Source organism: Galleria mellonella, unplaced genomic scaffold, assembly GCF_026898425.1.
Source record: "Galleria mellonella isolate WM207_F2 unplaced genomic scaffold, CSIRO_AGI_GalMel_v1 utg184, whole genome shotgun sequence".
In the NCBI taxonomy this organism is placed as follows: Eukaryota; Metazoa; Arthropoda; class Insecta; order Lepidoptera; family Pyralidae; genus Galleria; species Galleria mellonella.
Window position 1 is genome coordinate 9,110,285 of NW_026442025.1, and position 24,517 is coordinate 9,134,801.

The window sequence follows — 24,517 nt, forward strand, 5'->3', positions numbered from 1 at the left end:
ACAACGTGACCGAATACCTAAACACCAATATTAAATTATAACACGATTATTTATTTATGTTTAACTGTAAGAAGTGTGACAATTCCAATTTCATAAATTGAAGTCATCATTATTGGTATATGGTCACCATTATGTTGACATGTATTGACTAATTTATAATTTTAACTATAATTCATTTGTAATTTTATTTTTATTTTATAATTTAAATCTTATTGTTATTATTTATTTTAATAATTTCAAAATTATAATGTAAATATTGACATGCCATTGTGTGACGAAAACTGTTACATTGGTTAATAAAGAAATATGAATAATATATAAAATTCTCGTGTCGCGGTGTTTGTTACCAAACTCCTCCGAAACAACTTTACCGATTTTTATGAAATTATGTGTGCATATCGAGTAGATCTAAGAATCGGCCAACATCTATTTTTCATACCCCTCAATCATAAGGGTGACCCAACTCTAAATATTTTTTTAAAAATTTTTTGACAAAATTTTTTATTTTTTTTTGTTATAATTTAGTGTTGAAAGATACATACAAATTAAAATTTTCATGCTTTTACAATCAACCCCTGTTTTTTAATCGCGATTTTTATATGCAGCAATAGGGTTGCAAGATGGCAATCGAATATAATAATTGTAGTACGAGAAAATATCATGCATAGTTCTCGAAATAATGTATATGTAGTGGTATAATGAATTTCACTAGTTAATAATGTAATAAAATACAAAACGTAAGAAAAATGTACTCATTTTGGTTTTAATTAAATTTAATCATAAAGCATATATTAAGCAACTAATTTACATTTGGCGCTTTTATTAATCGCGCTACTTCCACCACTGTCTACCTAGATGAGAAAGCTTCGTGCGAAATATTATACACCTGTGCCAGTTCTGTACCACTTAAAGTTTGTTGACCTCGGATTAAGATATAGGTCTCAATTTGCCGTTTTACGGCTTCCAACAAAATGTCTCTAAGAGTTTCAACGACGTTCAAGTCCCGAGAGGTTGTTAAAGTTAATCAAGTCTTTGTGCGTATGGCTTTCTAAAGGTTTTCCGATATAACTGCAGAAAGTGTAAAATTAAAATTGTTTTAAATGAGTGGGAATTAAAATAAAAACTGTTTTTGTGTAATAAACATATATATTATATATTCAGATTTTTTTTATGCATCTTAGAATAATAAACAAGCTGATAGCCCACCTGATGGAAAGTGGTAACTGTCGCCAATAGACAAGAGCAGTACCATGGACATAACAGAGTATACTGTTTCGCATCTGTAAAGTATCTTAAAAATATCAGACATAATTTTACTTGATTAAATTTTGAATTATCTAAGGAGATGTCAGACATACATTATAGACTTTAAATCCATTCAAATTTACATTATTATTTGTGTTATTACAGAATTCAGTTTTATTTTTAATTTGCATATTTTTATTATTACTTACTATTTATTACATTAGAAGAAAGGGGCGTCCAAAAATAAGATGGATAGACGACATCCGTCAAACCTTGGGGCCTTACTGGAGTAGAGTGGCGGAGGATAGAGTTCAGTGGAGAGAGCTTGAGGAGGCCTATGCCAAGAGGCACACTGAATTGAGAGATATAATAAAGGGAAAATATGTCTTACTAGGGTTATAGTGAATTCGGAGTAAAAGGTCATATATATATATATATATATATATATATATATATATATATATATATTATTACTTAGTATTAAACACAACAAGTATTTTACTTCATATTAAAAATGAGTTGAAAATTTGTAGTTACATTTGAATTTGATTTTAATTAAGATAAAATTCAATATGGCATGATAATATTTGTTTAGTTTAGGACACATGACACTGTATAAATATAAAACATTTTTTTCGAAATTTAAGAAAGCAACCGAAATATAGCTAAATTAATTTATACTTTTAAATGACATTTCATATTCCCTGTTTTCAATAAACTTCGAATAAAATTTGCAAAATATATTCCAATTGAAATATCATTAATTGGTATGTTATGAATTATTAATTTGTCATTTTATTATGCTTCGGTTTATTGATTTTATAATACCATCGTCAACGTAAATAATGTATCTAATAAAAATAAATATTTCATTAAAATTGCTTCGTAAGATTATTGATATATTGGAGTGATAACCATGAAATTATTGTGCTGTAACATACCATCATTAATAATATTGTCGTTATACATATTGTATTTAATATAGTTATATTATTAACTAGAAAAAGTACAAAATATATACTTAATAATCTGTGATAATATAATCATCGTCATAACTTTAATATGTCTATTCTATTGAGTCGAAACTATGTTTTTATATATATATATATATATATATATATATATATATATATATATATATATATATATATATATATATATATATATATATATATATATATATATATATATATATATATATATATATATATATATATATATGACTTACTAATAAAGTTTTAACTTCATCATTAAGGATTCTTATCTCTAGATTTTAACTTTTACTAAGGAACTTACTTCTTAGTGCTGCAATAACTCATCTTAGTTTTATACTATTAAAGTTTTGATTTTATCTGGATCATCTTTATTGAAATTTTAACTCACTTGTTTTAGATCTTCGAAGCCCGGGATTTGCCAATCAAAGATGTGACGGGCAGCAGTGATCCGTATATCAAAGTGTTCCTGCTTCCAGATCGCAAAAAGAAATTCCAGACGAAAGTCCATCGCAAGAACTTGAATCCCGTGTTTAATGAAACCTTCCTTTTCAGGTAAACATTTACATTATATACATATTATGAATTAAACTTATAGATGTAATATTATTTAAATTTTCAATAGATTGAGCATTCAGAACATAGAGTACTATATTATAATGGTAGAGTAATATATAATTGAGAGCGGTGTTTCCCAACGTGGGGCCCACGTCCCACAAGGGGTTGATAATGATGATCAAGTGGGGCATGGCACAAAAAAGGTTGGGAAACACTGATCTAGAGAGTGATGAATCTGAATGGAAACTTTTTCTATGGTTTTAGTAATTTGTACTAAAACCATAGAAAAAGTTTCCATATATATATGGAAATAACCTATAAATATATGAAGTTTTCTTTATCTGATCAAATATAATGACTATCTTCAGTATTATTATTCGATAATCAGTTACGTGATGAGGTAATTAAAATATTTTTTTTTATATCAGTAGACAGATAGATAGATAGATGATACTCTTTATTGTTCCTTCAAAAAGATTACAGCAGTAAACTTATTCTAGATATAAACAATTACAAGAAATAATCACAATGAGAAAACAATGGACGACCTCATCGCTAAAAGCGATCTCTTCCAGGCAACTTTTCGATGGAAAGGTTGCCTGGTATATACACTTAATGATTAAAAAAAATAATCGTCCAGAAAATCATCGTCATCATCAGTTGCTTAAAACTGTAGTAATTCCATGTGAGATAGTCTACTAGAAACTTGAGTACTGCATTCTTACAGCAAAATTACTGTCTAGCTCTCTGTTCTACGTTCAATGACCTAATCCACTTAGTTTTTGCAAGTACACCTGATGTTTTATAATATTCAATACAATAATGAACATCAGTTATGTACTTATTACTATAATTCTCTATAAGATAATAATAATGTAATAATAAAGTTTATTCTTTTCACAATACCAGTTGTACATCTATTATATTCTAATATATTTATTTTCATAAGAGAACACGATGTAAATATATCTCTCAGTATTAACTTTAAATTTGCTTAAAAAAAGCTGTATCTTTAATCATGAGGAAATTAATATGTATATGTATGTATACACAGGAGTAAACCTTATTTATTTTGAAAAGAATTCTCAAACGTAGCTCAGAATTAGCTAAGATATTGGGTATTATGTAATAAAATACAGGTAAATTAATATCTTATTATTGTAAACAACATATAGTTCGTCTGATAGTAAACGGTCATTGTAAGCTAAGGATGCTTGCAACACAAGGAATATCACGTGCGTGTAGCCGAACTTTTAAAAATCTTAATACATTTTTCTTAATGAACGCCATACTGTAGTCTCTAGGCAAAACCTTGACAGGGAATTCATACTATAGCCTACACGTATGCGGGAGAAAACTCTTCTGAAATCGTACTTTTAGATTCTAACGTGAATTGTAATAGTCTATTAGCTTATTGGCACAGCTATGAACTGTGATTATGAATAAGGGCTTTTATGCATGATGATGCAGGTGTCACAGAACCGTTCTTTGTGGCAGTCTATGGGGGAGGCTTATGTCCAGCAGTGGACGGACTGAAATGATGATGATGATGAAGGGCTCTTATAGAGTCCGAACTATATATATATTTTTATACAACTTAGAATGGCAAACAAGCTGACGGCCCACCTGATGGAAAGTGGTAACCGTCGCCTATAGACATGAGCAGTACCATGGACATAACAGAGTATACTGTTTTCGACCATGATACCCCCATGCGTTGCCATTCCCGAGGACTTAGGTGTTATTTCTCTTCTCTTCCTTCCTATACCCAGTAAATTCACGCCATATCCCACCCTTCAAACCGAAACACAGCCATGCAAACACTTGTGCTTCACGGTAGAAACACGAATGGGACAGAGGTACCCAAGCAATCGACTTTTGTACAAAGTCTCCCTCTGATTAATTATTGAACGTAAATTCGATATTAATTATTATAACCCCGCAATAGTTATTATTAAAAAAAACTTTCTGGATATCATTTAATAATAACATTAGTATCTATTATTACAGGCTACAATAGCTTAATTTGTTAGTAACATAATCTTAGTCTAATGTTAGTACATCTTACAATAAAGTAAATAAAAAAAAAAGAAATAGCATAAAAAATTTGGCCACCGCTGAAGCATCCCATTTGAGATATCTCAATTGTGTCCAATGTGGGAGCAGTCTAAGCTGTTTGCAATCATATTCAGGATGTCGTTGGTGCTACCCCTTACCTTACGCACCAGTGTCATCAAAGCAATATACGCGGGCTTCTGCAAACATCTCTGATGCACTACGATATCGTAGCAATCTCAAAAGCATTCTGAATGCATTATTATATTAAATTCGAATGTCGCTATAAGATTTTTGGGTATACCTAGCCCACAGAGTGTTTAATAATTATATTATCATGAAAATTGAATATTTTGGCTTCACTTCTGGTAACTATGACTACTTTAATTTGAAAACGATTGAAGTGGCCTCAGTACTTTGAAATAATCGACGCTTGTTTATCATTGCTTAAGGAAAATTAGATTATCGAAACCGATGGATGGAATGTTATCTGTTAATTTAATTAAACCTGAACTTTTCAAATGAAATTAATTAGATTCAGTCGCCTAGAAACGTTAATGGACTTCGTTATTCTAGTGGAGTAGACAGTTATTAGTAATAAAGTAAAAAAAAGTAATAGTTGTAATCAATATACTTATTTATACCCTCATATTTGGGGGGGAAAGGGATTGTTAGTAATGGAGACTGAAAATCCCATTGCTAGCAATATACCCAACCAGGTCGACCTTCTCGCGGTTCCCCCTGGAAACTATCATGGTTAATTCCTGATGAATTCATCATGATGGGCTAACTGGCCTGTTTTCATTCTCATCTATCACCCTTCACTGGTGCTCCGTCAGCGTATCCCGTTAGCGCAAAAAAAAGCCCTCATATTTGTTGTCTCATCATCGAAGGGCTTGTGTAAGAAGTCTTGAAATATAAAAAAAAAAAAAAGATAATAAAATCTATTATGAGTCTATGAACCTTAAAAGTGTTACAAACATACATTTTGTATTTTATAATGATTGGTTGAAATGTTAAATAGGTAAGAGGTAACTAATAGTAGTTAAATATACTTTTTTTCTTGTTAATTAAAAATACGTATCGAACAAATAGAGCGAGTTTATTCGTACATGTATGTTTTACATTCTTCCTACTTTATTTCACATATTATGACGAATTTACAACTGGTCTTTTTTTAATGGATGATATTGGAATGGTAACCTCGCTTACGCTAACGGTACGCTGGCGGGGCACCAGTGAGGGATAATAGGTGAGAATGAAAAGGCAAGTCAGTTAGCCCATCGTGACGAACACACATGGAATTTTCCCTGGTAACCATTATGCTAAATTCCAGGGTCCATGTGAAGGTCGACCTAGCAATATACCCTATATTGCTAGCAATGGGACTGGTAGTCCGCATTACTAACAAGCCCCTTCTCCCCCACTTACAACTGGTCAGGTTTTTCAAAGATATTTTTTTTTACTAAATAATTTATATCTAATGAAAGCACGTTTCGTTGTTTTAATTAAAAATAAACAATGTAAAGTTTTCTATTGAAAAGAGAACAGAAACTAATTTGAAATTTAAACATATAAATGAAGTGAATTGTCACTAGAGAGTCTTCAGAAGCACTAGGTAAAGTGAGTTCACGGACCCCAAGAGAACGGACCCAACTGAGAGCGTAAAAGCTTAGAATAACTTACCGTAATGTTCCATCCTCACTTACATTGGGCGCTGAGTTTGTATTCATTTCCTCAATACATTCACCTTTTTCTTTTTATACGAGGGATTTTCTTTATCTATATTACCATAAAGCTCGCTGATACCGCAAATGTGAAAGTAAGTTTGTTCGTTTATGAGTTTGTTATAACAGTTCCACATGTTTTAATTAAATTTGAAAATCCATATAGATTACTTTTCTCAATATATTAGATTTTTCTTCTTTATCTAAGGGATTTATTTTATCTTACTTTTATACTTTTATACAAATAATGAGGAAAAAATATATAAAGAGGACAGATTTGATTGTTTGTTTAAAATGAATAAACCGATTTTAAAAATTCTTGCGCCTATTGTAAGCTACTGTATCAGTGAATATTATAGGCTATATATTATTTTCGAAAAATCTGTCTACCCGTGTGAAATCGGACCGGATATCTATTCATAAATTTATAAGTATGGTTATCTGTTAGTTTATTTATGTAATTTTTATCGCGGTTTATAAATATGCCTTGAAATAACAAATAAACGTAAATGCCTAAACTATAAACTATTAGTTACTAATATTATAAATGTGGAAGTTATTTTGTTCGTTTGTTCCCTCTTAGCGCCTTAACGGCTTAACTGTGAAATTTTGTATACATGCACTATATGGGACGGAAATGGATATATGGTAGATTATTTTTGATTCTGATCAGTTTACATATTCCGGTCACGTGGACGAAGTCGTGGGTGAAAGCAAGTGATAATATAAGTGCAATACATCAGTGCAATTCCTCTCGTTTTAATACTCTATACCAGACCACCTGGCCAGAATTTAGTAGGCTATATACTCCTCTTATAGGGAGAGGTCAATTCTCAGTAGTGAAACCTTAATGTCAACATTCAACTATGTTTTGATTCGTTAGCACGGATCAACAACTTCATCGAAGTTGATTAAATCCTATTCTTTTAATTATATTATTATGTATGTATGCATTGGTGGATGTTTGTTCTATTCCACAGAAAAACTATTGAATGGATTTGAATGAAATTTGATACAAAGATAGGTAATATCCTAGCTTAGAACATACGATACTTTGTATAGTGAAGTGAAGCTGCTAGATACAGCTAGTATTGTAAATATGAAAGCATATAAAGATGTTTTTATATTTGTTACTCAATCATGCTTAAACGACTGAATGATTTTGAAAGAAATTTTTTTCACCAGTTGGTTATGTTATACTCTAATGTAACACATAGGATACTTTATATACCTACTGATTCATGCAGGTATCGTCGTAGGAAACAACTAGTTTATTATAAGAATGTCTTAAATCATGAAGAAATTAATTTACTTATAATAACACTCAAGAAAATAGAATAAGGTAAGCAAAGCCGCAAGAAAAATTTAGTTTAAAATCATATTTGAAAGTCAACGAATTGTGGGCGTAATATAAGATGCAAAGGGTTAAGAATTCCGGCTAAATGTACGGAAATATGGACAAAGGGATGTCTACTAGAAACTAGCTTTTATACACGACTTTATTTGTGTAGAATTAGTACCTACTTTGTAGAATGTGGGTTGGCAATTCCAGTTATACGGGAACACGGACAAAGGAATGTTGACCTTTTGACCTTTAGTCCTATATTCAGAAGTCTATAGATGCAAGCCGAAATGAGGATACATCAAATGTTTATTAACAGGTCTCACTTGCTAATTTCTTTATATTTGTACAACTAGCGGCCCGTTCCGGCTTCGCACGGGTGGACATTTTTACAACATTTTAAATAGTGGTCATTGTGACATAACGATAATAGTTGGACATATAGTATCACAAAGTTTTTTGTAGTTATTGATATTTTCTTCAATATTTTTGAACATACTTTTGTTCTAACACCAAGAGGATATTATAGAAAAAAGAATATTATCTATTATGACAAAGTTAACATTTTACTATTTTTACAGTGTACCATACGAGGAACTTCGCCAGCGATACCTCCAATTCTCCGTATATGACTTCGACCGGTTCAGCCGTCATGATCTGATTGGTCACGTTGTGCTCAAAGGACTCCTGGAGTCGGCTGATCTGCATCAAGAGATTGAGTACACAATGAACATCTTAGCTGCACCACAGGTATGTGGAAAAACTATGAGGGCGCTTACACTATCATCATATTATTTGTTAATTGTCCGCTGACAAACATAAACCTTCTCCGTAATGGGTGTTTTGCCAGTAGTTGCCACGTTTGGCAGACGGATTGGCAATTGCAGTTACGCTTTGGGTATGTTTTAAGAGGGACGCCGCTGCCCATCCCTTGACCATTAAATTGCCTTAGTCGCCTTTTACGACATCTACAGGAAAGGAATGGATGGTCCATTCTAAACCGGGGCCAAAATATATTATTTAGCAATACGCTTACACTATAGTGAAAGTGAATCAAAATCTGTAGCATTCTTAAAAGGATGTGTGCTACCAATGTAACTAAATGTTTTTCGAATAGGCCAAAAAACGACAAAAATGCTGAGATTTTTTTTTATTTGAACAACTGTCTTTTATAACATACCGGGTGACTGAACACCTGATGATAAGTGGTTACCGTTGCTTATAGGCATCTGCAACATAAGAGAAATTGCCGGTGTATCGCTGGCCCTTGAATGCAAATTGTACGCAGTTTTAGTTAAAAGATTCAAAATTTATACATTTTTTAAACTGGCGAAGTTCGTCGATGTGATTTTAGTACGAAAAGTATTATTTGTTATTTTTTTATTTTGTTGTATTATTTATTGTATTATTTGTAATTTTTTGACCTATGTGTCTTTGGTAAAAATCGATCATACTCTGATCGAATATTCTTTTAAAAGTATACTAACAATTTAGACATTATCCTGTAATTGATAAAATTTTTAAATCGTAGAAGCAATTGATATAAAATTGTAGAAAAATTTGCGTTAAAAAATTGCTACTCTAAACCACCAAGGACCCGTAATATACGGGTTGACGAAGGTCCATAGCAGAAATCTGACCCAAAGGGATTTCTAAACGGTCCCCGTGAACGAGGGACGAGAATGCACAATATTGGATCAAGAATGTTGATTAATGACAGGGTTAACTGTTTAGAGTGAAAATGTTACTGAAGTTTCCAACAATACGCGTTCTCGTAGAGCTAAGAGGTTTTCTCAACAGGATTGATTTATACGACCCTCGTGGTATAATGCTGGCACGTGGCTTTGTGTAACAGGATATTACAATCCCGAGTTCACCTTGTACACCTTTTTGAATAGTATTTTTTATATTTTGTGTCAAGGTCGAGTCACGACCTCGAAAGTATAACAGAGAATCGATGGATGCAATAACGTGGGATCATAATGTGAGGTGTGAAATTCGTGGGAAATCTATGTTCAATAGTGGACGATAGATGGGCAATAATGATGATGATGATCAATATGAATAATTATGTCATAATAACTATATTTAGTATTTATTTTATATTTATTTCGTATCATGAATACAGATAACAGTTTCCTATGTGGGGATTTTTAATGAATAAAGACGAAATAGCGCCTATGTTAATGGTATACAATGGCGGGGTATCAATGAATCAGAATGAAACAACGAGGATGAAAACAGGTCCAGGGGGGACTGTGTGTAGGTCGACCTGACAGGGTATATTGCTAACATTACTGATTATCCCTTCCCGTCCTACTACATAGTGTATGTTAGTATTAAAGACATTTTGTCATGCCCTGCAAGAACAAAGCACAATAAGCAGTAAATATTTATATTGTTTTTTTTTTTAGGAAAAAAAAGATCTAGGCGAGTTGATGTTGTCCCTATGTTACTTGCCCACTGCTGGACGGCTCACTGTCACCGTGATCAAGGGTAGAAACCTAAAGGCAATGGATATCAATGGCTCATCAGGTATGCTTTTTAATTTACATCAAAACTAGTTGGTTGCTTTCCGCAGCTTCGCCGGCTCGGAGTTTGTTAATTTATATATTTTTTTTTATTTTTATTTTTTTTATACAACTTAGAATGGCAAACAAGCCGACAGCCCACCTGATGGAAAGTGGTAACCGTCGCCTATAGACAGGAGCAGTAGCATGGACATAACAGAGTATACGGTTTCGCCCATGATACCCCCCATGCGTTGCCATTCCTGAGGACTCAGGTGTTATTCCTCTGTACCCAGTAAATTCACGCCATATCCCACCCTTCAAACTGAAACACAGCCATGGAAACACAACTGCTTCACGGTTAAAACACGAATGAGACAGAGGTACTTTTGTACAAAGTCTCCCTCCTTTTTGTCGGCTAATTGTCAAATTAGCTGACTCGTTTTTTTATTAGTGGTCTATATATTTACGCATAAAATTTATCTAGACGTATTATTAAAAAAAAAATAAGCGTGTACGCATTAAAAACATGCAGAATGTATAAGATAAAATAAATATACAAGTTATAAAGGAATCACTCATAATTGTATGAAAAAGTTAACTCGTTTTTCTCGAAGCATTTCTATGGAGACACTCTATCTATATAATCTAAGGGTTTACAATTTAATTTATTAATGGATTAGCTGTCGCCTGTAACTTTATTCGCATATATTAAGATAAAAGTATCCTTAGTATTAATCTAGTTTGTGGCACATTTGTAAAACAAATTTCATGCAAATGTGTCTGGACGCAGCCGTATAGGCACTCTTAAACGGCCAGCCGTATTTAAATTGTTTGAGTTATTTGAAAATGAGCTTCTCAATTGTATATTTTCTTGTAAAAGGCAACGCATAAGCAGTTCGTCTCGTGTTGCAAGTGTTTATGAGCGACGGTAGCTGCTTCCCATCAGGTAGACCGTCTACTCGTTTGCATCCCTAAGAATAAAAAAAAAGTTACGCCATATGATTCCCAATTTTAACTGATTTTTATAATTATTTTTCTTACAACTATTCCTTACAACATCAAAGTCGGTTTAGTATTTTGGTTTTTAAATCAAAACAGTCTGTTATTTTTTGTGAAACCAAATTTACTTGTAATGTCGATATTTTGTGGAGCAAAAATTTAAATTATTAAAATTATGCATAGAGATATAGAAATGAAAGTTTCACCTTTGAGATAGGGGTACTATTTTAGACTTTGATACGTCGACCGTATAATGTTAAAGGCGGAGTTTGTAAAAAACGGATCCATTGTGTTTAGGGCGTATTGTCGTTTTGTAAAGGAAAAAGATTTTCAGCTTTCAACTCACTGTGCTATTATGTTTTTCGAGAAAGTAGACAAGAAAGAATTTAATATAAAAAAAATCTGTTATATTGTAAATTCTTTTAACCAAAATGTACGCAACGTGAATATATAATTTATATTGTTTTAAACGTAAAAAATGTAAGGTTACAATTAAATCAATGACACTGTCCATTTTATAATAAAAAAAATGAGGCACTCCGCTTTGCACACATGGAATAGTTCTCGTGGGAGTTTTGAAAAACTTTATTATATAATATTAGCTGTTACTATAGTATAAAATGAGTAGAATTAATATTATTCGATAGACAGATATACACTGAGCTCGAGTCTGAGGCGTTATTTAAATTTATCTCTTATCCTAATATTATAATTTGATAATTTTGCAAAATTCCTGTTTTGCGTACCATTATAAACTAAAATTATAATAATATTGACTTAAGTCTATAAAAAAATTAGTTCATATTAGTCCTTATAAGAAAGACTTTACTATGATATCAAATAGAAATTTTAATTTTAGAAATAAATTTAGAGAAATAACGTCTCAGAATCGACCCCAATCTAGAAATAAGTGAAAATGGATTTCCATTCATCTCTACTAATGAAGATTGGTGGAAAATAGTCCACTCTTACCCTCCAGTAGGGAAACGTTGGTATACGATTATGAGGTTATAACGTAAAAAAAAAAAAAATGATAATCTCCTTTTTTTTTAATATCGATTGAAAAGTATTTAAATATCAGGTCTGTTTAGTTTGGGACTTAAGATGGCTATGATAATATATCCAGTGGTATTTATTTATTAATCAAGAATATATTTCCCCCTAGATCCGTACGTGAAGATCTGCCTCATTTGTCAAGGCAAGCGCATCAAGAAGAAGAAGACTACTGTAAAGAAGAATACACTCTGTCCTGTTTACAACGAGGCACTGGTCTTCGATCTGCCAGCGGACAATGTCTTCGATGTCACATTGCTCGTCAAAGTTATTGATTATGACATGTGAGTAGACTTTTCTTTATTTTTACCTTTCTTTCTTTACTCGAGGGCGGCGCAGTATATTTACTCTTACATTGATCTCTATTAGTCATCATACTTATGCTTAAAATGGTAAATTCAATGATTGATGATGATATGGCTGACGATGAAACCTGTCGATTGCAGAATGAAAAAAAGCTGAAAAAACATACTGAATTTAATATAATTCAAATTAAAAAAAATCCATAAAAAAATTGTTAGGTGGATCTTCATACACTCTCTCTATGAATCAATGGGAAGGGATTGTTAGTAATGGGGATTAATGGCTTCATTCAACATCATCATCATGGTATCAACCTTTAACTGGTGAATATAACCCTCCCCATGTTGGGGGGTTTTGCCTGTCGTTGCCATGCTAGGAAGGCAGGGTGGGAACCCATGGGAAAAGAAGGGGGCTTCATCTTCATAATATTAGTTGACTATATATGATATAAAATACGAAATATAAAAACGGCAAGTAATAATATTGAACGCTTGAAATTCACTTAGCCCTCAAACTATTATCTGGCTATCACACAGTGATTGATATATGAAACCAGATAACGACCATTTGGGGCCTCTAAAGATTCTTTTCAGACGAGACTAGGATCCATTTATAAGAATTCTCTATCTAAATTGATTGACATCTTAATATGAAACAATATAAAATATTGAAGAATAATTTCATCAAACTTAGTTGACATAGATCTAATTGGTTTTAGAAAAGTCTTTTAAAAGAACAACTAAATTTAAATATAGGTTTTTTTAAAGCTATTGAGTAGGTAGAACGAAAGACATTCTATACTAATATTATATGTTAGTTAATAGAAGAAATGAAAAATAATATAATTAACATGAGAATCGATCCTATCTCATGCAAAACAAACGAGATAATTCATAATTAATATTGTTATAATTATTATGTATAATTATTAATAATGTTAATTCATAATTAATAAATAACAATATTATCAATTCATAATTAAAAATGTATATTCTATTTTTCCGTGGGTGTTGTAAGAGATGACTAAGGAAATTTAAAGGTTAAGGGATAGGTTGCAGCGTCCCTCTTAAAACATCACCAAAAGTCTAACTGCGGTTGCCAACCCACCTGCCAAGTGTAGTCACTACTAGTAAAATCCCCCTTAGGTCTGTATTCATCAGTGGATAGTTAACGGCTGATATGAATCAATTAATAATAGTTTACTAGGGTACCTAAAGCGGTTTAATTTTTCATATTCCAATTTTAAATAAAATGTTTCTTTAAAATTTTTTTTTTTACGAGTTCTCAATTTAAAATCAAATACCCCTATTATTTAGAATAATAGAAATATTAATTAATTCATTTACAAATTGCAGTACACTTAGCAAGTGAATATAATACTTACATTCAATGGAATTAGATTGAATATTCCACGTTCACTATGTTTACTTGTACAAAACTCAATAACACAAACAATGCCAGCCGGAAATTAATGTTGACGCCATGTTACATTTCTAGGTAATATTAAAATCAAGAGATGTTATTCTCTCGTAGGATATTAAAACAATTTCCTTCGTGTTATTAGATAGGTGGAATATTTAATAATATTCACGTTATACATTAAATGTAACAAAATTAACACGGGCGTAAAATATTTTTTGATCAAACGGTGGCGCTGTGCTAGTCAATTTGTGATGAATATCTGTGTCTAGACGGAGTGACTATTTTAATTTAAAAAGAAAATTATTTGTGTTCTAATTAAAAAATATGATATATTAAATATTTTTATTTATGATTAGATACTTGATAATGGAATCGTCAAAATCTTCGGTAATATGGTTAAAAACTTACTTTTATTTGCTATGATTCTGTGTATAAAACATTAGATCTTATTAATTAAAAGTACCTTACAAAATATATTTAGATCAAGCGTGCAAATATTAAAAAACAAAGTTACAATAATTTAACTTCTAATATTAAGTAAATGCTATTTAAAAACAATTTTTTTATGAATAAACATTACATACAAGAACATAAGAAAATAATAAAAAAAAAATGAAGGAATAGAATTAAATTTATTATATTTAGTCTATTAATAATAGCAATATGTTTGGGTTAAATTTTCCTTATACTTAGGTTATGGACTATTTGTCCATGGTGCGCAGAATGTTAAGAGTAATTATTTTTAATTAATGCAACCTCTTTATTAGTTTTAGACGAAACACTGTTTCCAAAAAAAATGTCCAATATGGATAAAGATACAGATTTTTATTTAAAATAATTAAAAATACAATATAAAAATAATGAAATGTATTTCATTATTTTTATTAATTAGTAAATTTAAGTATTATATAATTGGTATAAGAATAGGAAGATGATAATGATGGTGACTTGATAATTATTAACTTGATGACAATTAAATGTGAAATGAAATAGAAATATTATTGAAATATGAAATTCATAACCCAACAAAGTGATTGGAAAATTTCGAAATGGGTGGGACTTGATGGATTGTTATTTTCGAATGAGTGTCCAGTGAAGCGGTAATTCGACTGGTAAGAGCCTCAGCATGGAGTAAAAGATAAGGGTTCGCGTCGGTTTCGAAATTTTTCAATCACTTAATAATTATTGAATAATTTGTATATTTTAATAATATTTCAATTAATTGAAAATAATGAGGATTACATTGTAGTTTTATGTTTTTTACGACACTGCGCATCTGTATAAATCTGATACGCCGTTAGTTTCATTGTCATTCCGAAATATAGCTAAAGTAATAAAGAACCAATTAAATGCATCTTTTAAAAACTATATAAATTAATAATTCAGTAACATATACTATACAAATGGAAACTTTTTATAACTGAATAATTTAAGATTTTGTTCAAAGTACAAAAATAACATCAATCGTGAATTAATTAGTATGGAATTAACACCTTATCAATTGCTTAAATAAATAAACAGAACTCGTTCAGGCTTGTTCAAAATATTTTACGGTATTCATAATATAAAGGTTAACAGGGTAATTGAAAAACCTTTTTTTTTTTTAACCGTTGTGAAAATAAGGCTTCAATACATATTGATGATACTTTGAACTTTCCAAAGCAAAATAAATTGATGTAATTAATTTTAACAACATATGACGGCGAGAACATTAAATTATAATCCAACAAAATTTGATCAAAACTAAGTATAACAGATGGATGAATCGATGGAGTGTGAAGGCAAATGCTGGTTTTAATAACAGACTAAAACAATAAGTAACAGCAAAGTTATAAGTCTGTTAATAGTGATGAACAAGTGAAATGTAGCTGAAATTTCCATAGTCATTATATTATCAGATTATAAATGTTGTTTTTGCACCATATATTTTGTGCTTTATTTTATTTTTTTATTTTACTTTAAAAGGGAAACATACAATACCTGAGACATATAAAATTGTATACACAACCATAAGATAAATCAGTAAAGTTTCCACAATACACACACACATATATATATATATACATATACATACATATACATATACACATATATACACACCTAAAACAACACATTTATATATAAAACCTATAGATACTATCTTCTTTCTAAAACCTTTTAAGGGATAAATCCGCCTATGACCATTTTTGTTACAACCTAAGAGACATATTAAAAGTAAATGTACTAATATAAATAAATAAACAGATTAAGAGACATGTTACACTATTAAATATTATAGGATCATATATACGTTATCTATCTTGAAATTACTATAAAGCAGATGAGCATTTGATTGAAACTGGGGACGAGTGTATTTTATCCTATTTTTTCGCATATGGGGTCATTTAAGCCGATGCACGTCGACCCATACGGATCTTTTGTGCTTCCCCCTGCCTTATACCATCATTTCATAGATCCTATGTGTTACCCTAACGATAACCCGCGGTTTAAGGTATCTGTAGTCCCCTGGTTCTGGATAAGCCGTTCCCAGTAGACTCATACGCATACTTGCTAACGAATCGCAGTTGCACATCAAGTGTTCCATGAATTCCGATTTCTCCCCACACAGTCTGCACAGTGTATCCGAAGAAAAACCCATTTTGTGTAGTATATGCATGAGTGTATACTCATTCCTGGATGGATGGGAATTAAATATTACCAATGAATGATGATAGGTTTTTTTTTAAATGTATGATAATGGCATGGTAACCCCGCCTGCGCTATCGGAATACACTGGCGGGGTACCAAGAAGGGATAAATGGTGAGGATGAAAAATCAGGTCAGTTAGTTCATCCTGATGAATTCAAAGATAAATTAGTCACGATAGTTTCCAGGGGAACCGCGTGGAGTACGACCTGATAGGGTGTATTGCTAGCAATGGGTCAGATAGATTCCATTACTAACAATCCCTTCCCCCCAATGATGATAGGTTTTTTTAATGGATGATAATGGAATGGTAACCCCACCCGTGCTAACGGTATACACCAGCGGGGCACAGTGAAGCATGATAGGTGAGGATGAAGTAGGTCAGTTAGTCCATCGTGACGAATTCAACAAGAATTGTTCACGATGGTTTCCAGGGGGAACCGCGTGGAGGTCGACCTAATAAGGCATATTGCTAGCAATGGGGCTGTCAAACTCCATTGCTAACAATCCATTTCCCCACAATGATGATAGGTTAGACTGGAATCAGATCAGTTGTCTCATCTTGAAGAATTCTTCTGGAATCAACCATGATGGTTTCCATCGAGTACTACACGGGCTGACAGAGTATATTAGCGCTGTTAATTCCTATTATTAAGAATCCACATTCTCCAATTGGTAAGGCCATAAACGATATAGCATCGTGGACTTCACAACATGGGGGGTATCACGGGCGAAACAGTATACTATGTTATGTCCATGGTACTGCTCATGTCTATAGGCGATGGTTACCACTTTCCATCAGATGAGCCGTCAGCTTGTTTGCCATTCTAAGTTTTTAAAAAAAAACAGTGAATCCCATAGTACCAATAACACATATATACATACTAAAATATATAATATCTTATTTAATGATGAATCCATTCCTTGAAAAACTAGTATATCTTTTTATATTATTATATTAATATGGGGGAGGCTTATGTCCAGCAGTGGACGGGTAATGACTGAAATGATGATGATGATATCAGTTGTTAACTGTCCACTGCTGAACATAGCCAGCTTTGTTCAGCAAGTTTTGGCTAACTTTGCCAGTAGTTGCCGAGCTTGGCAGGCGGATTGGCAAACGCAGTTAGGCTTTGGTGATATTTTAAGAGGGACGCTGCTGGCTATCCCTTGACCACTGAGTTCCCTTAGTCGCCTCTTACGATAACCACGGGAAAAATAGGGATGGCCCATGGCAAATAGCAATCAGAACTAGTATTAGTATTTATTAATAGTTATTTTTATTTTCTAGAAAAAAAAAACAGGTTATACTTTTTTAAAGAGAATTTAATTTCTTTAGTCATCGGTAATATAAAATTTTTTGCTTTTCAAAATTGTATTAGTAAACGATTCACAATTTACTAAAGTCAGTGATACATTTTCAACATGAATAAAATGTTTTATAATAATTTATATACAATAGAATTTATTTATTGAACTAACTTATTATGTTCCCAATAAGAATTTATTATTTTAACATTACATATTTGATAGTGGAATATACCCTTTTTGGAAGAGATAATAAGGCTCTATTCGTGTTCATTGGTTTCATAATATGATATAAAGGTTGCGCAAATCAATCATTGTCAGACTATTGTATCTATAAAATATACATTAGTGAAGTTTTGAAGCCGTGATGGATATATCAAAAGACCGAAAAGAGATTGTTTCCACTAATATTATGAGATGTATTATATTCAAGAGTGGATTTTAAAGGGGTTCAAAGTAGATATGGATAATACACATCATGTAACGTATGTGCCAATTTTTCTTTTTGAATAACTGCCTTTACCTACAATGTTTGTATCTATTAGGTACTTCAAGTTTTTTTTATATATAATTTAGAATTTGACGGCGCACTTGATGGAAAGTGGTAACCGTCGCCTATATGAACAGTACCATGGACATAACGTATACTGTTTCGCCCATGATGCATTTAATACCCAGTAAATTCACGTATCCCACCCTTATATTTCTAAATATATGTAATTGCAATTGACTTTTTACAGTCTGGTGTAATTGGCTTTTTGTCTTTACGTCTTTACTGTTGTTTTTATAATCACATTTTTAGAGCTGTTGGTTGTCTTGAAAAAAAAATGTGAATATATAATTTAATTAATTAATAAAATTAGAATATCTGTATATTATCGGATATATTAAATAAAGGTAATTTAAATGAACATAAGAGTAGATATCGAACCGCTATGGGCGATATTGTAATAGGTAATGACTTATTTTTTGCTTTTAATATACAGAAGAAATCGATTATAGATAGTGGTACCTATATTACCCATGTTTGGTTTAAAATGACGTCAGAAGAAGGAGATTCTTAATTCGTCTGTATTTTTCTTGTAAGTGTGATTATTACGTGATATTTTAGTCATTTTCACGCCGATTTCTATGATTAAGATTTCAAACTAGAGGTTTTAATATAGACCTAGAAGTTTATACTGTAAGATAATGTTAAAAAAAAAACAATAGTGCTTTTAAATGCACACAGTATATAATAAAATTTACTCTTATATATATAAAGTAAATTTTGTCGAATGCAAAAAATGTCGAAACAAATATAGAAATAATAAAGTTATCGCGTATTGTATAGAAAAATTCAGAACCTCGTTTTTTTTTAAGTCAATAAAAATAAAAATGAGGAAATAAAAGACCGAGAAATAACTACATGAGACAGATAAAGGAAATACTAGACGATATCTAATGTCGTATATGGAGGTCAAAGATATGGCGTGGAATAGAGCTAGCTGGAAGAAAATGCATGAATTATTTGCACCGACAAGATAAATCTCTTAAATAAAAAAAGAAAGAGATAATTGTATTATTAATGTCTTTTTTTTGACAGGATCAGTCCAAACGAGCTCATAGGCTGCACAGCTATAGGGTCAAGTCTGATCGGCATTGGCCGAGACCATTGGCTTGAAATGCTGGATAATCCTCGCAAGCCAGTCGCCCAGTGGTACCCCCTGAACAAGAGTCCACCAGCTAACGTCGTTCTGCCCTCGAGCGATCAGCAGAGTGTCGCATTGAACTGCTTAAACGGAAGGTAATGTAAATGTACCCATTTATTTTCACGCTAAGATGGTTACGAGGTTAGCAGAGAAACTGAGTGCCGAAGGTCTCTAGGTGCATCTCAATTATTCGTTTAATTTCTATAATACTCTTAAATTTTTATATTTCTTCTCACGTACACCTAGACGCCAAGTTTTGGCCATTTTTTATGGTACTATGGCGATAAACAAGCACACGGCTCGTCTGATGGTAAACCTTAGTTTGTAGATGCTTGCAATACTAGAGGTGTTGCACGCGCGACTTTTCCAACACCAATCTACAGGATACTAGTGATCGTCCTATTTAATCCTTACTAATATTATAAATATGAAAGTGAGTTTGTTCGTTACGTTATAGCGCCTTAACAGCTTAACCAATCACTATGAAATTTGATATACACTTAGTATATGGGATGGAAAAGGACACAGTTAACATATCAGTCACGCGGACGAAGTCGCGGCTAAAAGCTAATCACGGTATGTCAAAAATAATGTCAAAGATATTAAAAAATTGGGACATTTATTACTTAGTCATATTTAGATACCTGAATGGATTTGAATGAGACTTGGTACAACGATGGACCATATTCTAAATAAACACGGGAGGGTATTTTTATTCTATTATGGATCGAGATAATCCTTTGGTTGCTAATTTATCTTGCAATTTCTTTATACTACATCAGTTTTTAATTCTATTTTATTCATAATTACGTGAAAACTATTTAATCACAGAATGCTTATTTAACTTACTACAAAGCAAAAATAAAATTTTATTTTGCACCAAATATTGCATTAATTGCATGAATTTAAACTATTTATTCTTATCAGCCGTTGACTGTCTACTATTGAACATTGGTCTTCCCATAATGGGGGTTTATTTATTTATTTATTTTTTGTTTATTGCACAATAAAACTTTGTATAAGTAGCGAGCTTAATGCCATATGGCATTCTCTATCGGCTAACCATTAGGTAAAAACAGAAAGCGTATGAAGGGCAGATGTGGTGAAAATTATGTGATATAATTATTTATTTATTTAAGGACAACAAATAAACATACATTTATATCTACTTGAAATACAACATAATAAGGTTACAAAATAAAATGCTGCCTCAATTAAAGGCCGCCACGACACGCATATTCGCGTGAATTTACAGGGTACAGAAGAATAACATCTGAGTCCTCAGGAATGGCAACGCATGGGAGGTATCATGGGCGAAACAGTATACTCTGTTATGCCCATGGTACTGCTCATGTCTATAGGCGACGGTTACCACTTTCCATCAGGTGGGCTGTCAGCTTGTTTGCCATTCTAAGTTGTATAAAAAAATATATATTCATATTATATATTAACTATTAGGATGAAAAATGATAAAAACTACAATATTAAGTATACATTAAATAGTCACACTACGTAATACTTTGAATTTGAAAGATTTGTACACTTATAATTTATACATACATATATTTTTTTTTTTTTTTTTATTTATTTATTTATTTAACAAAGTATGTTTGTATTAGCACAGAATTTATCATTGCCTCCTACACTAGGCTGAGCCTGTCCTGTAGGAAGCAGTACTCGTGTTTGCATATACATGCATATAGATATTAAACAGGCTTTTTAGCAGTACTCACAATTGTGTAACTAATCTGTATAATACAAATATTTTATTTATTTATTTTTTCTTTCTCTCACCACCAATACACATGTATAAATAAGTATTATGAATGAGTGTGTGTGCATGCGTGTGTGTGTGGTGTGTGTCTCTCTGTGTGTGTGTTTGTGTGTGTGTGTGTGTGTGTGTGTGTGTGTGTGTGTGTGTGTGTGTGTGTGCGTGTGTGTGTGTGTGTGTGTGTGTGTGTGTGTGTGTTTGTATGTATGTGACCAGTATTTTCATTTATATGATTAACAAGAGCATGTTTTCAGTATCGTCATAATTCATAGATTTCAGATGTTCGCTTACTTTTGATTTTGTTTCTTTTAGGGTGCAGTTCTTTAGATTGTAAATTTTGCAAAATTTATTATATATGAATGGGATCATGCAAGAAGAGAAGCGTCTGGCAAAACTAGTTTTAGTAGTAGGTGTAGGGAGAGTGTAAAAACGCTTGTTTGAAGCCTTAGGGTTATTCAGTGACTTTTGGATTATGCTGTGACCAATAGTTATAATTTTGAAAATATACAGTTTACGAATGCTTAAGACCTTTGCGTCATTAAATAAAGAAGCTGTTGAATATCTAAAAGGCTTTTTGAACATGACCTTTAATATAGAACGCTGAGCTCTTTCTAGTTTCAGCAATATGATCTTAGCAGCAGATCCCCAAACTCGGATGCAATAAGTAAGTACTGACTGACACAGCGCGACATAAACATTTCGGAGTAAGGATGGATCCATCACGTCTCTGAGGATTCTCATGGTGGGAATAAGTTTTCTTACTCTGGCAGACATATAGTCAATGTGTTGCTTGAAAGTAAGTTTCTCATCTAATACCATCCCTAGATACTTTACAGTTGGAGAGTTCTTAATAGTGTCACAGGAGCACGTGTTAGAATGGTATATCGGATTTGTAACACTAGGAGTAATAGCCATACACATGTGTATCTTGATATCTGGAACGGAGAACGGCCTTGAAGCTTTAGTTTTATAAAAGCATACATATTTCGTTTTTAAAGTATTTATTGTCAGTAAATTTTTGTTTAACCATGTAGCAACTAAAACCAAACCTCTCTCAACGTTCAAATAACATTCGTTCCAATTATTACCATGGAATATAATAGCTGTGTCATCAGCATAACAAGTAAATTTTGCGTTGATTAATGGGGTTAATAGTAAGTCATTAATATAACAAAGAAAGAGCGTAGGACCCAAGATACTACCCTGTGGTACACCAAAACAAGTATTCTCAAAATGACTAGTGTGATCATGCACTTTAATACACTGCTTTCTATTCGTTAGGTATGAATTAAACCACAAAAGTGGTTTGCCTCTAATTCCCAAACCTTCCAATTTTCGCAAGAGTATAGGAATTGACACGGTGTCAAATGCCTTTGTCAAGTCAAGGAACACTCCGACACACGCCTGACCTTCATCGAGGTGAGAACAAATATTATTAGTGAGAGAGCTCACAGCATCTTCAGTGGATTTACCACGGCGAAAGCCAAACTGTGCGTCTGAGAAAGCTCTGTTTGTTTCAAGGTATTTGACTAATCTTTTGTTTACGATTTTTTCTAAAAGTTTGGAGAAAGTAACCAACAGAGATATTGGACGGTAATTATTTACTGAATTTTTATCTTCGCCCTTGTGTATAGGAGTAACAGTGGCGATTTTCCATTGATCAGGAAATTCACCGGAAGCAATACTCAAATTGAAGATCGCAGAAAGAGGCTCGTTTATATATTGTCGAACTGTTTTTATCAGAGTATTTGCAAGTCCATCAATACCAGGTGCACTTTTTTCATTAAGTAATTGTATGAAAGAAGAAACTTCGAATGGGTCAGTTGGTTGGAAATAAAAAGAATGAGGAGATGGATATGAAAGTTTCACTCCAGATGCCAGAGAGTCTTGTGTTTCATTTAATAGTGACATAGTTGTATGAGCAAGGTTTTGACCGACAGTTGCGAAAAAGGAATTACAATAATTGAGGGATTCTACTGGATCACTTTTTATTGTAAGTAGATTTTTTGCAGTACTCTTTTTAGTATTTTTATGAATTATTTTATTAATACTATTCCAAAGAGGTTTAGGTTTATTTATATTTTGCTGAATTAATCCACTTTCGTACTCCCTTTTCAAACGTCGCAGTAGGGAATTATAAAAATTTCTATATTTAATATATGTAGACTTCTTTATCGGATTGTCAGGATGTTTACGTGAATCAGAGTATGCGATATATGAATATATGCGATAATACATGCCATGCTGTTAATAAGCTGATTAAATTAAACTATAGAATTTATACAAAGTGGTTTTGAGTAACATACTGAAATAATTATACATAATAATACATAAGAAATACACATACAACACATAAACACTATTTATAAGATAGATACTCTTTATCAAAAGATATATATATATATATATATTACAAGAAATAATCACAATGAGAAAATATATATATATATATATATATATATATATATATATATATATATATATATATATATATATATATATATATATATATATATATACACACACACACACATATATATACACATATACAGACATATGTGTATATGTATGTGTATGTATATATAGGGTTGATGCTACGAATCTCTCGACCATGAAGTTCTCTTAGTCACCTCTTACAATACCCGCGAATAAAGAAGGGGTGGCCCAATCTATGCCTGGATTACACGGCGTTTTATTAATTACGGAAAATTATTTATTAATACATATGCCGATAGTAATATAATCACGTCATAGAACGGTTGAATGAACGAGTGATTAATATAATCTAAGAGAGAGATTAATGATTACATTAATCGCATTTACACAATTCCAGGAAGAAACATCTTACATTAG

At 31.9% G+C, this 24,517-nt stretch overlaps 1 protein-coding gene across 2 annotated transcripts in view; it reads left to right on the top strand.

Annotated features, from left to right (window-relative positions):
* LOC113512106 (synaptotagmin-10-like) overlaps positions 1 to 24,517 on the top strand; it is a 125,003-nt gene that overhangs the window by 95,690 nt on the left and 4,796 nt on the right. Inside the window, exons 6-10 of one of the 2 annotated variants that reach the window (XM_031909228.2) lie at positions 2,638 to 2,792; positions 8,501 to 8,669; positions 10,334 to 10,454; positions 12,597 to 12,768; positions 19,788 to 19,988. In XM_031909228.2, coding sequence (XP_031765088.1) covers positions 2,638 to 2,792; positions 8,501 to 8,669; positions 10,334 to 10,454; positions 12,597 to 12,768; positions 19,788 to 19,988 — 818 coding nt within the window. Of the gene's footprint in view, positions 1 to 2,637; positions 2,793 to 8,500; positions 8,670 to 10,333; positions 10,455 to 12,596; positions 12,769 to 19,787; positions 19,993 to 24,517 lie in introns of those variants that run through there. The other variant, XM_052893915.1, reaches the window with a different exon arrangement.